Source organism: Equus caballus, chromosome 5 (assembly GCF_041296265.1).
Source record: "Equus caballus isolate H_3958 breed thoroughbred chromosome 5, TB-T2T, whole genome shotgun sequence".
In the NCBI taxonomy this organism is placed as follows: Eukaryota; Metazoa; Chordata; class Mammalia; order Perissodactyla; family Equidae; genus Equus; species Equus caballus.
Window position 1 is genome coordinate 77,909,629 of NC_091688.1, and position 16,299 is coordinate 77,925,927.

Sequence of the window (16,299 nt, forward strand, 5' to 3'; positions counted from 1 at the left end):
GCTTTATATGTGGGACACCTACCACAGCATGGCTTGACAAGCGGTGCCATGTCTGCACCCAGGATCCGAACTGGCAAACCCTGGGCTGCCAAAGCGGAACATGCACATTTAACCCCTGCACCACCGGGCTAGCACCTCAAATATAGTATTTCTTATAAGTCACAGTATCACACTACCACAAAGAGCTACATTTATGATTCCATTTTTATGACATTCTGAAAAAGGAAAAACATAAACAAAAATTAGATCAGTGGTTGCCCAGGGATGAAGGAAGAAAACTGACTACAGAGGGGCACAAGGGAACTTCTGGGGTCATGGAAATATTTATATAGTTGTGATGGTTACACAACTGTACATCTTTGTCAAAACTCATAGGACCGTACAGCTAAAAAGTGCTTATTTTACTATATGTAAATGATACCTTGATAAACCTAACATTAAAAAATAAATAAAAAAGACCATGCTCAATACTGCACTAGACTGGAATGACCCTATGAACAGGCAAGCACATCATCTTTCTTAATGTTTATTCTTTAATTATTTTAATTAATTTTGGGGGTTTTCTATATTTAAATATTAATAAAGTTATATCTGATGTGTCTAGAAAGGACATTTTGTAAAACTGTTGTTTCAACTATATAAATATGTGTGTTGAGTTGTGATGTAAATATATATAATTTATTACTGTGGGCCATGGTAAAAGTATTTTGAGAAATGATACCCTAGAAAGAAAACATAGACAGCAATTTCAGTGCAGCATTGTTTAAAATACTAAAAAATCTGTCACAAGATAAATTGTATAGTATAATAGGATGCCTAGACACCAATTAAAATGAAAAGATCAGAGCTACAAATAAATAACTCTCAAAAATTTAAAATTGACCAAACAAAAGCTAAAGCAGGATATGTACAGCATGATAGAATTTATCTAAGTTTTTTTTTAACATGCAAAATTGTGGTATGTTGTATACACAGATTAGGAATGCTAAAACCTCAAGTTTTAGATAGTTTTACATAGTTAATGGCTTCCTCTTGAATAAAGGGGGCTTCAACCATGTCTAATACTTATTTTTTAAGTAAATGTAAAATGTTTACAGTTTTAGATAGTTTTACATAGTTTAGTTAATGGCTTCCTCTTGAATAAAGGGGGCTTTAACCACATCTAATATTTATTTATTTTTAAGTAAATGTGGTAAAATGTTTACATTTGACAAAGCTGGGTGAGTGAAAGGGCGTTTTCTCTCTACTGGATGTTGGAATATGTTTTAATCTATAGAGGGCCGTCAGTAAGCTTTGAGCCTTGAAAGCCATCAGGAATACTGGGCAGCAGCCGTGGGTTCTACCGGGTGCTTAGAGGGAGGTCAAGGAAAGAGGAAGGTTCAAAAAAAGGGATAGAGAAAGGTTTTCCATAAGAGGACAAGAAAACTTTCCATTTTAACGGAAGTTTAAAAACATTTTTAAATGTTTTTCAAAGTATACAACTAAAACAATTTCATTGTTTAAAAATCAGGATAAATAAGCAAAAAGGAAATAATCAAAAACCTACCATCTATCATTGATATTACAGTGCATTCCCTTCTAGACTTTATGCTAGCACATGTGTATATACTTTTTTTCTTTTTTAAAAATGAGATCAGTGGCTGGCCCAGTGGTATAGTGGTTAACTTCATGTGCTCTGCTTCAGCAGCCCAGGGTTCATGGGTTTGGATCCCAGGCATGGACCTGCGCACCACCACTCATCAAGCCATGCTGTGGCGGCATCCCATTTACACAATAGAGGAAGACTGGCACAGATGTTAGCTCAGGGCCAATCTTCCTCACCAGAAAAAAAAGAGATCATACTATCAGAATCATAGTTTGTAACTTTTTTCCCATCACTGTTATGTACTGAAGAACAATATTTTACTGGCTGTGTAGTTTTCCATTGTGTGGATATACCACAGTTTACTTAGCAATCTCCTGTTGTGAAATGTTTTCATTACCTCCAATTTTTCACTTTTTAACATTATTTTTGTAAACATGTCTGCAATAGAATCATTACAACTACATCTTTAATTATTTTCCAGGATAGGTTCATAGATGCTGAGTGAAAAGGTATGCATATTTTTGAGGTTTTGGATTCTTGATAGTTCTTCCCAAGAATTCCACTTTTCCTAGCAGTATAGGAATAATGTGAAAGGACAAATTTAAATTAAAAGGATATGTGTGACAGTCACTGAAGTTATCAGTTGTTCAACATGGATACGTGTAGATTTTATTTGAAGGACAATACGTAAAATGTCTTACTACTTGGATCAAAATACGTTCGTTACAAAATAGGTTTGCAAGTGGTCCAGTTCTAGTTAAAGATAATTGGATTCCTAAGTTTCCATTTTTTACCTAAGATATTTTCCTTTGTAAAGAGTAGCTGAAAACAATAATACCAATAAATTTTTTTTTTTTTTAAGATTTTATTTTTTTCCTTTTTCTCCCCAAAGCCCCCTGGTACATAGTTGTATATTCTTCATTGTGGGTCCTTCTAGTTGTGGCATGTGGGACACTGCCTCAGCGTGGTTTGATGAGCAGTGCCATGTCCACACCCAGGATTTGAACCAATGAAACACTGGGCCACCTGCCGCGGAGCGCACGAACTTAATCACTCGGCCACGGGGCCAGCCCCAATAAATTTATTTTTTTAAATAAAATTGATTTCTGTGACTCCCCTTCTTTAGTACTGTAAGAGGAAATGCTCTTGAAGTAAAAACTTCTAATATGGATGATAATATAACCCTGAGCTATGCTAGGCCGGTAAAATCTCCATCTACATTGATGCCCAAGACAGTCCGTATCAGCTTTGTGTTAGAAAAGTTTCCGTCAATAGGAAAGGCAAAAGAATCCTCTAGAACTAAATCTGCGACAAGGATATCAGTTGAAAGATGAAGAGTTGAGGATATCTAAGGTAGAGTCATTGTGGAGATGGTTTATAAGGAAAGAGAAACGTCTCAGACTATGTGGATTATCCTCAAATAATTTTCTCATAGATAAAACTTGTAAATTATAGATCTCAAAACCAGGAGCTGTCCAATTGGTGCAATAATGAGTGTACTAACCAAAGTACATTTTTGTTTTGATTGGTATTCACATAAAATAACTAGATGTGTAATGAATGTATTTTTAAACAGTAAACTCTACCTTGAAAGGCAAGAATCGTGTCTTATACAGGTATGTTTTTCCAACTCTCAGCACATGTTAATATAGTAGGCAATCAATAAATGTTGAGCCAAATAACCAATTCTTTCATTAATTCTTCTGAACAGACTGGATTATGGACAGAACTTGGAAAGATACAGAATAATTTCTTAAAGCCACTCCATACAGGACTTAATATGTCAAAAGCACATTATGAAGCAGAAATTAAAAATAGCCAAGAAAATAGCCAAGGTTGGTAATATGCAATTTCATTTTTGGTTAGGTCTAAAAACTAGTCAAATTTTAGAACTGTCATTTATATTCAAAATAAAGAACTTTTTTTTTTAATCTTGTACTTGGCTAATTTATAGCAAACAAGGAACCATGACAGCTAAGTCACTTTATTTATAATTAAAATAATTCTTAAGTGAATCATTAAGTTATAAATGGATTAACACTGAAATTGGGTTAACCAAGATTTAAACCAAACTGAAGCAAATTCTGGTTTAAAACCTCAAGTTCTAATCGTATTACCAGTATTTCTGTTTGGATATCATACTTCCTTTGGTATTGCTGGGTCCACCCCCTGCACCCTCAAGTAAATCTATACAAATTACAAAAAAGGGTCTTAGATCCAGAATTACTTTTTAAAGCCAGCAATTCTACTATAATAATCTTGTGATCTTTTCCATATAGCTATGGTGGTATTTCTATAGGCATTACTAGAAATTTTGTCTTTTTTAGTGTAACAGGTATAATTCTGATTCTCTACTGAAGAAAAAAGTTTATAAATTTTCATTCATCCTGTACATGCCAAAATAATGCTATTCACCTAAAGAACACTAATTTTCCATGTTGCAGAATTTTAATATTTTTATTTGCTTATAGCTCGATTTAAGCATACTCTGAGTTATTAAATAAGCTATTAATAATTTACACAAATTGAGATTATTTTACGTTAGTGAATGATGAAAATAGCTTATAAATTTATTATTGAAATCTAAGAGTTGTTTTAATGGTTAAGTGTAACACAGGATTTTTTTTCTTTCTTCTCTAACAGAAGTCCAGAATTCTAAAGATCTCTGTTCTGTAACTGTAGGTGGAGAAGAGATCCCTAATATGCCTCCTGAAATGCAGCTTAAGGTAGATCTGAAATTTCCTAAGCTACATCCAGCTGTAGTCTTTTCTTTTTTCTTTGTTTTGTTTTAAAGACAGCCTTAATAACACTAATTTTTCTTGGCATTGCAGGTTCTACATTCAGCTCTTTTCACATTTGATTTGATTGAAAGTGTTCTGGCTCGAGTAGAAGAACTCATTGAAATAAAAACAAAGTCTAGCTCTGAAGAAAATATGGGATAAACTGGCAGCCCCATCTCCTAGAGAAAAAACTAATAAAATACTGTATTTTCCATTATGGTTTATTTAATACCTTTATAAAAATTTTTCTGTAAAATACTTGCTGAAAGAAAAATAAATGTAGCTTTTCTCATTTATCAGTCTCTGTAATGACACATTATGGATCAGTAGTAGTCTTTGGTTTTATAAAGCTATCTACATGGTAAATAATGCCCATATATGTATTATAAATACTACTGTTGGAAATCCAATACAAATTAATAATTTTTGTTATAATTTCATAAAGTGTAAATTGCCTTTTATTCATTCATACAATTGTAGTGAGTTTATAAAAATACTGATACACTTTATGTTCCAGTTAGATGCTGTGTTACATTTCAGAACTCCTAGTGTCAAACTGGATATCACACTGCTCTAAGAGTATAGAGTGGTTTTGAATTCAGGCCAGTTAACTGCTTCTCTTAATTTCCCTCTCTTTCCCTCCCTCAGAAGGAGTTTTAGGGGGCACCTCTCCAGCAGCAGTTACAACGTGGAAGCATCTGTGAAGATTAATTTTAGAAATGCTGATTGCCCCTGTGGAAAAGCTAAAAAGTATGCATGACTTTTCCGTTAGTCTAAGGGGCTAATTAGAAAATGCCATATTTTTATTTTCTAGTAAATATTTGTCCATCCAACTTAATTTGTATCATTAAGAAACTAAATCTGAGTTTTATATGTATGTACCAATTTTTTCTAAATGTTAGTAAAGGAACTATTCAACAAAACACAATAAAATCACTTTTAATTGTATACATTTTATTATGTTAATTTAAAAATCTTTGAAGTAAATATATATATTTGAACATTATAACTTAACCAGTCTAATTATTTCAGTATTCTTCCAAAAGAACATTTATAATTTACACTCTAATTTGGGTTAAATGAATCACTACTAAGTTTTATCTTTTGAAGTGTTTTCCAAACAGGACTTTGCTCAACGATGTAAGCTTTGGTTGTTATCATTCTATAACAGATGCTACCTATATATGGTTTGGAGGCAATCTGGAAGAACATATAAACATGCAACATTATTTACATAAACAGGTACTTTTACAGGGTCACATAAAAAAATACCTTTCATTTATTCAACAAGTATCTCTCACTTTCTGTGTGCTAAATACTATGTATGCATATGTGTTCTTAAAGTAATAGAGAGAAAAATACATGATCTCTGTCTTTAAGGAATTTCAAACATGCAAGCCAAAAAGAATACTGTAAGAATTGCTTGAATGGAGGTCTGTTCCAAATAAGAGTAAGGAACACCTAACTCTGCTTAGGGGAGTTGAGGACACTCCCCCCTCCACAGGGAGGACAAGCATGAAAAGAAAGTGGACAGCTGGTGAAGAGCATTCTATAAAATAGTATGTTTGCACTCTGACAGTTCGTGACTACCAGTATTTTTACTTTAGAATTTGAAGATTTAAGTAACCAAAAGGGTCAACACAATGTATATATGGCCAAATGCTTTTTTGGCCCAAAATGTGTCATTCTGGTAGTGGCTACCGGAAGTAAGTGAGAAGACATGAGAAGCTGAGTTTAGGCTTGGCAAAAAGTTGCATGCTGAAATAGCAACTTCTCTGAGGGGACCAGAAGCAGAGTATTTGTCAATCCTGTCCAAGAGGGTGTGCATTTTGAAGGTTCAAGAACCTTAAAGTGTATGAGTGTGTGTCTATGTATGTGTCATTTTCCTCAGGTGACTCACCTTAGCTATAGTGCACATAAGATTAACAGCATTTACTGCGTTGTGTACTGGAAGTATCCGTAAGTTACTACCCAGGAATCTGAAAAACAATTCATAAGTTAAATGTATCATGTAACTCATTGACATCTGTTATCTGAAGTATGTAAAAATATATCTTTTATTGTTTGTCATTTGTTTATTCATTCATGCCCTTCCTTATTCCACAGAAGATATGATATGGCTTTATGGCCAGAACTTAACTGACTAAAAAGTATTCACTTTTGGTTTCATCTTGCAGGAGAATTCCATAAATCACCATGAACTCTGTGATTCATAGAATAGCCATTTAGCCTGCATTTTATTAAATATGATAGGTTAACATTATAAAGTTTATCTATTGGCAAAACATAACTCACCTGTCTAAAAGAATTCAGAACTGAAGCAAACCAAATATAATTTAAGAAAAATGAGTCTGTAGTGCTGTTTTTCCATACCTCTGCTGAATCCTGAACATCAGTTTCCATTCCTCAAGCCCATGAAGGGCAGCAGAAAGAACCAAAAAACTGTTTCGGTGAATGTTAATAAACTTCTCAATTTTGGCTAGAAGTATTTCTTCAGCTGACGTAAAGCATTCTTTAGCATCCATCAATAAAAATGCAACACCTAGGAGAGGTGAATGTAATGGAAAATGTCACTTTGTCATACCAATTTTTTTTATAAACTCAGTAAAATCAACAAAAATAGCTATAAGTGTCCAGGCCCTAAATCCATAAGGAGTAGAAATTATTATAAGAAAGTTCTTACACAAAATAATTTAGGTAGTTCTTTGAAGTGCTCTGTATAAAAAGATGACTTATCCTAAACATTTAAGAGAAAAAATTTTTTTGATCAGTAACCTTTTTCTTTTTTTTTTAGATTGAGCAACTGTCCACAATGAAGGTAATGCCTAATTTTAGTTAAAGGTTAATTTTCTATGTTATAATGATTTTTAAATGCTGGAAATCAACTAAAGAAAGGTAGCCTTAAGCAAGCCTTCAGTTATTTCTTGGAGAAACTTTTGTACCAGAACATGATTATATAAATTAATATACTCAGTAAGCAGATATCTAGGATCTCTGAAACAGTATCAGGCCTATAAGAATGGTCCAGGAGGTAAAGCTGATCTAATTAGTTCTTTAAAAGATGAGGGGAAGACATAATCTGAGGAAAGTGACTATGTGATTATATGCTAATTTAGTGAATTTGGGCAATTTATATAACCTCTCTGAACCTAAATTTCTTCATCTGTAAGACTGGAATAATAGTTCTTTGATAGGTTTGTTGAAAGGATTAAATAAGATAATGTATATAAAGTGACCAAGGCACATAGTAGGTATTCACCAAAGATATTTTATTTCTCCCTAGAGGGTGCTCTATTCAACCAGGAAGGATGAGTTTGAGGGTGGACCACTTCCAGCCTGGAGGTCTATTTCTAGGAGCTTTTAAAAACACCTGTGTTAGAAAACCTCTGCTGGAACACAGGTCTATTTGCAACCCTCCTGATAAAATCCTTCACTTCTACCTCTTTTATCACTTCTGTCATTTCCCAAGCCTAAGTGGAGCTGTCCCCTTCCCATGTCCCCATCCTTCTCATATCCTAATCTAATTCCTTCCCGTACTGTGCCCATGACTCACAGTTGTACACTTTCAGGATTTCAGGACTATTTGTCTCCTAATTCCTTCCTGTACTTTGCCCATGACTCACAGTTGTACAGTTTTATGATTTCAGGAACATTTGGTTCTTTTAGTTAGTATTTGTTTATATTATATTCAGCAAACGTTTGTACAAAATCATATAGGAAGAGTATTCTATGTTGTTTTTGTATATGGATTTTGACCAATGTTGTGATGTTGGGCTCTTTGTTAATACAGGTAATACTTGAATATAAGTATTGTTCTTAGGGAGGTGGCTTTGTTCTATTTTCATCTTAGTTCCAAAGCGAGTAGTTTTTAACCAGACTCTGCTGGTTCAGCTTTAGTTCAATAATTGTAATCTAAAAGGAATGTATTTTGTAACTGGCCGTATGCAGTGCTTTTGCAGCAGTAACAAAGTTCTATATACTTACAGTCTCAAAAGATAATGCCTTAAGCTTACTTGGTTACTACCAAATTATTAGAATTTATACTCATTTTTATAAGAAACTTAAATCAAGGCAGTTAGCAAATATACTGTACCAGAAAGAGAAAATATAATTGATCCATTTTCCACTGAATCTGAATACCGAATCTTGTGGCTTCGATTTTCTAGGGCAGTTGCAACTTCGTAACTCTTTAAAAAATTTTCAGAAATACAAACTTAAGACATACTTAGAATAGTTTTTTTTATTAAAGCTAATGAAAAAATTAAAATAAGTTTACTAGCTTCTTTTATAACTATACCACTTAAAGATTTGATCAAAAGAGATACTAAATGTACTCTCTTTGGAGAAAAAAAAAGATAAAAAATATTTAGTTCCACTGAATCACACTGATTGTAGGTTTGGAAATAAGTTGTGTACTACAGTTATGTTACCTAGGGGCACACATTAAGGAAAATATTTAAAAACTACACTACAAGAACCAGATCAAATATAAATTTCTTTCTAAACAAGTTGTAGATTCTGATATGAATTAATGTATTACTGGAAGGGTGGGCATTGGTGTGTTTCTTACCTGGTTGACAGAAACATGAAGTACCAGACATACAGAATACCAGAAGGAGACCCTCAATTCTCTAGTTCATCTGTTTATATTACATTTACTTTTAATATACTTTTAAAATGTTTTAAGCCTTAGGTCAGTCAGAAAACATGTATGAAGCAGCAACAGTACTTCTGGGTTAAATACTAACCATTTCAAAACTCATCTTATTTCCTGTTCCACCCAAGTAATTAGATCATATTACCCAAGACATGAAAATTTAAGTAGTTAATAGTGTTTCCTCATTGGTTAAAACTCAAGCTTGCTATTCTCCAAGTAGATAAAAATCCCTTAGGTATATTAATTTTATTTTATATTTGGCCTCAGAACATGTATATTTTAAGCACACAGGTTGGAATTAGGTATAAAAAATACACTTCCTTTCCTTTCCTAAAGAGAGTATTTTGTACCACTTAAACAGATCCTGACCTAAAGTTCAACTATGACTCTTCCCATGAGTTTTCTTCTGCTGTTTTAAAATTATACCTTGCTTGCAGTTTGGGCAGACTAAGTAATTTAGGCCAACCCTCCTGCTGAAGGCAACTAAAAAAGCTGGACAACTTTTAAAAGCTGTTTGAATGCATGAGAAAGCTAGCAGGATAGTAAAACATTACAAGGCAAGATCTATACAGAAATTCAAAGATATAAGACTAGCATTTAGGCCATTTTTTCCCTGTGGGCATCTGCCAATTCGGGAGACAGATGAGAGGCTGAACAGAGCTTTTGAAAAAAGTAGAACAGCTCTCACAGGGTCTGCAGCTAGCTTCAAACCATTTCAATCCTGGAAATTGTATTAAGGTGATACTGTATTACTAATGCTCCCAAGCACCTTGCAGAAGCACTCCCTAGAGCAACCTTTCTCAATCAGGTCTCCTCGTTTGAACTACAGAACAAAGAAAATGATGTGAGTGACTATTTTCTCAGTTCTCCCATAACTAGTACCATTCTAGATGCACAAGAGATAAGTTCATTTATTACAATACAATAGACGCCTTAGGGCTTGGGTTGCCAGATTAGCAAATAAAAATACAAAACACCTAGTTTAATTTGAATTTCAGATAACATAACTTTTTAGTATAAGTATATCCCATGCAATGTTTGAGGTGTACTTAACTAAATTCATTGTTTATCTGAAACTCAGATTTAACTTAGTGGTCTGTATTTTATTTAACTAGTAGTCTGTCTAGCAAGTCTACTCATAAGAAAGGAAATAGAAATAAAAACAGAAATGAAAAAGGGCCTTTAATAACTGATACAGAGTTTACTAGAAAATTAAGAGAATGCCAATATGTAATTTTTAATCACAGAAATGGCAATTTCATAAAGTTCAACTTAATAAATTTAATAACCTCTATGAAATGAGTAAATTTTTGAAAAAATATAATTTATGAAATAGACTCACAACATAGTACAAAACCTAAAAGAAAAAATCATAGAAATCACTATTTTTCTAAATTTCATAAAAGATTACCAGCACAGAAAATTTAATAGGAAAGCTCCTTTATACCTTAAAGTACAAATAATTTCCATATTACATAAACTGCATAGATATAAACAAAAGAAAAAAAAAAGAAAACCCCCTACTCCCTATAAAAAAAGAAAAAGCACAGCTCAAGCTTTAGTAAATAGTGATTCAAAAATAAAATAGCAAACCAAATTTTAAGAGAATATGAAAGAAAACTCCACAATGACCAAACAGTTTAATAAAGAAATGTAAGGATTAGTCACTTAGGTTCTTCTGTACAGATAACAAAAAATAATGCATTTAAAAAACTGTACACGTATTTCTGATTAAGAGAAAAAACTTCATAAATTAAGCTTAGATGAATATTAACATAATAAATATTTTATAGCAACAGGTAACATATAATAAAACTGGAGGTATTTCATTAAAATTAGAGACATTGGTTAGGATGCTCTGGTCACAGCAAAAGGCCACAAAATAAAAACAGAAACAGCTGTCAGAAATTCTCATTACTTGCAAATTATGGTTGCCTTTGTTGAAAACCCAAGAGAATCAACTGATAATGTATTGTGAAATTATACTGAAATGATTAAATATAAATTACCACAAACTCAACAGCTGCCCTATATTATAGATTGAAAACATGGGGAAAAAAATAATATTTCACAATAGCAACAAAAACATCAACTATCAAGCACTGAAAAAGAAATAGAGCTTTTGGCTTTTGCCTTGAAGGCGGCCAAGGTGCAACCTTCTTCCGTAGTCCCAAATCCAGGTTCACCCAACATTAGCCGCATCCACCATGCCGCCTAAATTCAACCCCAAAGAAATTCAAGTGTACCTGAGGTGCACCAGTGGGGAAGTCAGTGCCACATCTACCCTGGCCCCCAAGATCGGCCCCCTGGGTCTGTCTCCAAAAAGAGGTGAGTGACATCGCCAAGGCAACTGGTGATTGGAAGGGCCTGAGGATTACAGTGAAACTGACAATTCAGAACCGTCCGGCTCAGACTGAGGAGGTAACTTCTGCCTCTGCCCTGATCATCAAAGCCCTCAAGGAACCACCAAGAGACAGGAAGAAGCAGAAAAACATTAAGTACAGTGAAAATAGAACCTTTGATGATAGTGTCAACATTAGCTGACAGATGCTGCATGGTAACTGGCCAGAGAACGCTCTGGAGCCATTAAAGAAATCCTGGGGACAGCCCAGTCTGTGGGTTGCAGTGTTTATGGCTGCCACACTCATGACATCATACATGACATCCACAGTAGTGCAGTGGAATGCCCAGCTGGGTAAAAACCACTAATGAAAATACTTCAATAAAGGATCACTTGACAACCAAAAAAAAAAAAAGGAACAATATGAAGAAAAAATTTTAAACTTTACTTGAGGATATAAAGACTTGAAAAAAAAATACAATGATATGTGTTCATGAGATGGGCAGAAAGAATAAATTTTTCCCTAATTTAGTAAGTTAAATTTAAATCAAAACTGTGACGGAACTTTTTTGAACCTAAAGTGCTTCTGAAGTTCATCTAGAACAAAGTTTGGCAAACTTTTTCAGTAGAAGGACAGATATAAACATTTTAGGCTTTTCAGGCTGTGTATGATCTCTGTCACATTTTTTTTCCTTTTCTTCTTTTCTTTTCCTTTTCCCTCTCTCCCTGCCTTCTTTCCTTCCTTCCTTTCTTTTTTCCTTCCTTTCTCTCTTTTTCTTCTTTCCTTTCTCCCTTTTTTCCTCCCCCACTTCTCTCTCTTTCTTTCTTTTTTACAAGCCTTTAAAAATGTAAAAAACATTCTTAACTCATTGGCTGGACAAAAACAGGCTGCAGGCCATAGTTTGCTGATTCTCTGATCTAGAAGAACAAACATGTTTTTAAAAACATAAGACTAGTATGGAAGGAACATGCCTTACTGGGTTTTAAAATATATCATGAAACTACAATGAATTTAAAAGTGTGGTAATGATTCAATATTTAATACACAAATCAACTGAACAGAACAGAATCAGACTCAACTATATAATAATATGTAATAATTATTTGTATGTGAACACGTGCCTTTATGTATAACATTAAGCTTGAGATATGAAAAATTTTCTAAGAATAAGAGCTATTTAAGAAATCTCCAGAAAAAAGTTGTTAAATTTGACTATATAATAAAAACAGCTGCCTTAATTCCTCAAGATAGAGTAGAAATAAAATTTGCAAATTATGATGTCACAAATATCCAATAATACTGAAAGACAAAAAGCCTGAGAAAATTTGTAATCAATCTTATAACACAAATGTATATTATTTTTAATATTTTTAAAGAATAGATATTTACTTTTTATGCCAATAGAAAAAAGCAAAGACAATTATAAAGGAAATAAAAATAATGAATATGTATATGAAAAAATGTTTAATCTCCTTTGTCATCAAATAAATACAAAGTATCAAACTAGCAAAGATTTTCATAAAATGATAACACATGGAATTGTCAAACATGAGGATAAGTTGACCCTTTTATAGACTGCTGATAGGAGTGTAAAGACATTCTGGACAGTAATTTGATGATACATATCAAGTCTTAAAATGTGGATGCCTCTTTAACCCAACTATTCTGCTTCTAACAATTTTCCTAAGACAATAATAAACAATAAAAAGATTTATGTATAAGAAGGGTAAAATAAAGCACCATTTAAAATATTAAAAAATAGAAACTATTGGAATAAAAATGATGGTGTCCCCCTTTCTCTCTTTGGAGAGTACACAAAAACCAAAGAATGAGAAACAAAAGCAAACTTTATTTTTGATAAAACTCTAGGAGACATGGAGAACTGCAAACAAAATACATGAAAAAGAATAGACTCTCTACTTTGGGGGACATTTTTGAAAGCCATGTCTGACAATTTTGACTTCTCCAGGGAAAGAACATTTCATCTGTGCCTGAGGCTTCTTTGACAGATCATTAGTAAAGTTAAGTGTTGGAAAGACCTATCTTTTGCATGAAAACTAGAAGTAAACATTGAATCCATTTAACTGTGTAACTAATATTAAAATAAATGTAGGAATTATGGTTATAGAAAAATTGTAAGTGTTATACACATTTGATATAATTAATAAAAGTTATAAACATCTAATATAATTAGTATTTGATCACTGATATAATTAATAAAAGTCCTGAGGGGAAAAGGCAATTCGTAATATTCTATTTGTTGACCTAATTAGCTATATGGTATTCTCTTTAAAATAAATCTACTAAATGGTTCTTTCATATGTTAGATACTTTTCTCTACGTATATTTCATAATTTGAAAAAAAATCAAACAAAACTGAAAACAAAAAGCAAAGATCCTCAATAGATCAGTTTAACAGGAGTAAAGAGATAAATATTGATATGGAAGAGAGAAGTGATGAAATTACCTAGACTGCAGCCCAAAGACATGGAAAGGTGAAAGAGAGGTCAAAATGCATGGAGAATATTGTGAGAACATCTAACACACATCTAATTGGAGTTCAGAGGGGAAGGAGAAAGAGAATAGGACAGAGGCAATATTAAAGATGATGGATAAAAACTTGATAAATGGTACTAATTCACAGATTCATAGAGCCTCAAAAGATAAAAAATCAATACCTTAAAACTATATGATGCCAGAATCTGAGAAGCAGACAAAGAGGACAGACAGGTAATCTTCAAGGAAGTGACAATTAAACTGACTGCTGTCTTATCAACAACAATGGAAGCCAGAATCCGGTGAAATGAGATCTTCAATATAATGAGAGAAAATAATTAAATCTAGTGAAAAATATCTTTCAATTTGAAGCAACTGGAACTCTCATGCATGCTGGTGGGAGTATAAAACCATAATCCCCATATTAATTTCTATTTTAGTTACATAGTTGAATGGATTTAATGTTCATTTGTAGTAAACTCTGGAAAACAGTTAAGCAGTTTCTCATAAAGATAAACATACACTCACCATATGGCTCAGCAATTCCATTACTAGGTATTTATAAGAGAAATGAAAACATGTTTACACAGAGACTTATACATGAATGTTCATAGCAACTTAATTCATAATAGCCAAAAACTGGAAACAGCCCTCAAGTCCATCTACCTATGAAGAGATACAGACATTGGGACATACTCATACAACAAACTACTACTGAGCAAAAAAGGGGAACAAATTATTGTTATATGTAACAATGTAGATGAATCTCAAAAACATTATGTTTAATGAAAGAAGCCAGACACAAAAGAGTACAAACTGCATCATTTCATTTATATGAAGTTCTGAGAACAGACAAAACTAATTATAATGATAAATATCAGAGCAATGGTTGCTTGAGGTGGGGGGCTGGAAAAGGACTGACTATAAACAGGCATGAAGGAACTTTCTGGAGTGATGAAAATGTTCTACATTTTGATTGGGGTAGGGGTTACACAGACAGACACATTTGTCAAAACTCATCAGACTGTACATTTAAGATGTGTATATTTTATTATATGTAAGTTAGACCTCAATTAAATTGATTTTTAAAACATCTTTCAAGATTAAGGGGAAAATAAAAATATTTTGATACTAACAAAAACTGAGAGGTTTTTGCCTGTAGAAGATCCTCACTGAAGTAATTTGTAAACTATGTTCTTCAGATAAAAAGAAAGTGATCCAAAATGGAAAGTCTGAGCCAAAAGAAGGAAAGAACAACAAAGAAGTAGCAAGGATATGAGTAAATCTAAACAAATGCTAACTTTAGAAAATAATACTTTGTGGAGTTAAAAATAGAATTAAACTATACCTGATAAACAACAGGCTACAATCCAGAAAGAGGTGATTGGAATTAAAGTGTTCTAAGATTCTTTTGTTGTTTAAGAGGAGGATAAAGATAATTATTTACGTTGGATTTTGTGGAGCTAAGTGCATGTTAAAATTTCTAGATTAGCTACTAAAAAGTAGAAACAGAGCATATAACTTCCAAAGCTAGTTAAGAAAAAAAAATAACACATTAATACAAAATGAGGCAAGAAAGGAGAGAAAAAAGAAACAAAGAAAAGGAGACAAACAGAAAGCACAAAGCAAGATGGGTAAACATAACAAATAAATGAACTAAAAGTAGTTGTTTGTGGCAAATTAGCATGAGTTGGTGGCTCCCTCTCTCCAAATCAGTCTGGAAAAGCTATAGAAACAAGAGAAACGTGGATTCCAGAAATCTAACAAAAGGAAGCTTGAAAAATTCCAGTGAGACTTAAAGCTGCATTAAACTGGTATGTGTGATGCAGATAGATGGCTAAAGACAACAGGGCAAAGTGCAGCTGAGGTAGCAGTGAGAAGATAGGGTGGATAACAAATCTTATTTTAAAGTCTTATTCTTGCCTCTCTCCTTTTTACCATGGAACAATCATTTCTTGCCCCTTCACTCTAGACATCAGTTGGTGTTCATAAGATAAATATCAGGGGAATGGAGAAATCCTGTTGGCTGAGGAGTTGAAAACAGTTGTGGACTGACCAACTGCCCTCAGGCGTTCAATTTCCCACTCCCTCCTCTTACAAACTGTAGGGGGACAGCTCCTCCCAATGCCACTAAGGCTAGACAGATCAGTTTCTGTTGTTTCTCTCTCAAAAAACCTTAAGTAATATATATGTACATATGCATTACTGATTCTGGAATCATTTAACATCTTTATTAGAACATGCTTAGAGAGAAAAAAAAGAACTTTAAAAATTTCCAACCCTTAAATATTGAGAGAAGTAGGATGTTGAAAATGGATGCAGTAAAGTTTATAATTTATCTTTAAAATACATTTAGCTTTTGTACTTGCTGATCCACACAACTTTGGATAATCAAGCTTAGGATCTTTTAATGTTCCATTGCTTTTAATTTTTTAAGTA

At 33.1% G+C, this 16,299-nt stretch overlaps 2 protein-coding genes and 1 pseudogene across 5 annotated transcripts in view; 2 read left to right on the forward strand and 1 right to left on the reverse strand.

The window, feature by feature from the left end:
• GLMN (glomulin, FKBP associated protein) overlaps positions 1-5,371 on the forward strand; it is a 39,804-nt gene extending 34,433 nt beyond the window's left edge. Inside the window, exons 17-19 of one of the 2 annotated variants that reach the window (XM_023641650.2) lie at positions 3,297-3,420; positions 4,229-4,311; positions 4,417-5,371. In XM_023641650.2, the coding sequence (XP_023497418.1) occupies positions 3,297-3,420; positions 4,229-4,311; positions 4,417-4,527 (318 nt within the window). In that variant the 3' untranslated portion in view covers positions 4,528-5,371. The remainder of the gene's footprint in view (positions 1-3,296; positions 3,421-4,228; positions 4,312-4,416) is intronic. The other variant, XM_023641649.2, reaches the window with a different exon arrangement.
• Positions 5,289-16,299, reverse strand: part of C5H1orf146 (chromosome 5 C1orf146 homolog) — a 40,385-nt gene continuing 29,374 nt past the window's right edge. For 2 of the 3 annotated variants that reach the window (XM_023641651.2, XM_023641652.2), the window contains exons 3-6: positions 8,459-8,552; positions 6,739-6,907; positions 6,266-6,344; positions 5,431-5,565 (exon numbers count right to left, since the gene is read on the reverse strand). In XM_023641651.2, coding sequence (XP_023497419.1) covers positions 5,431-5,565; positions 6,266-6,344; positions 6,739-6,907; positions 8,459-8,552 — 477 coding nt within the window. Of the gene's footprint in view, positions 5,566-6,265; positions 6,345-6,738; positions 6,908-8,458; positions 8,553-16,299 lie in introns of all 3 variants that reach the window. The other variant, XM_003365095.5, reaches the window with a different exon arrangement.
• LOC138924336 (large ribosomal subunit protein uL11-like) lies at positions 11,109-11,811 on the forward strand (annotated as a pseudogene).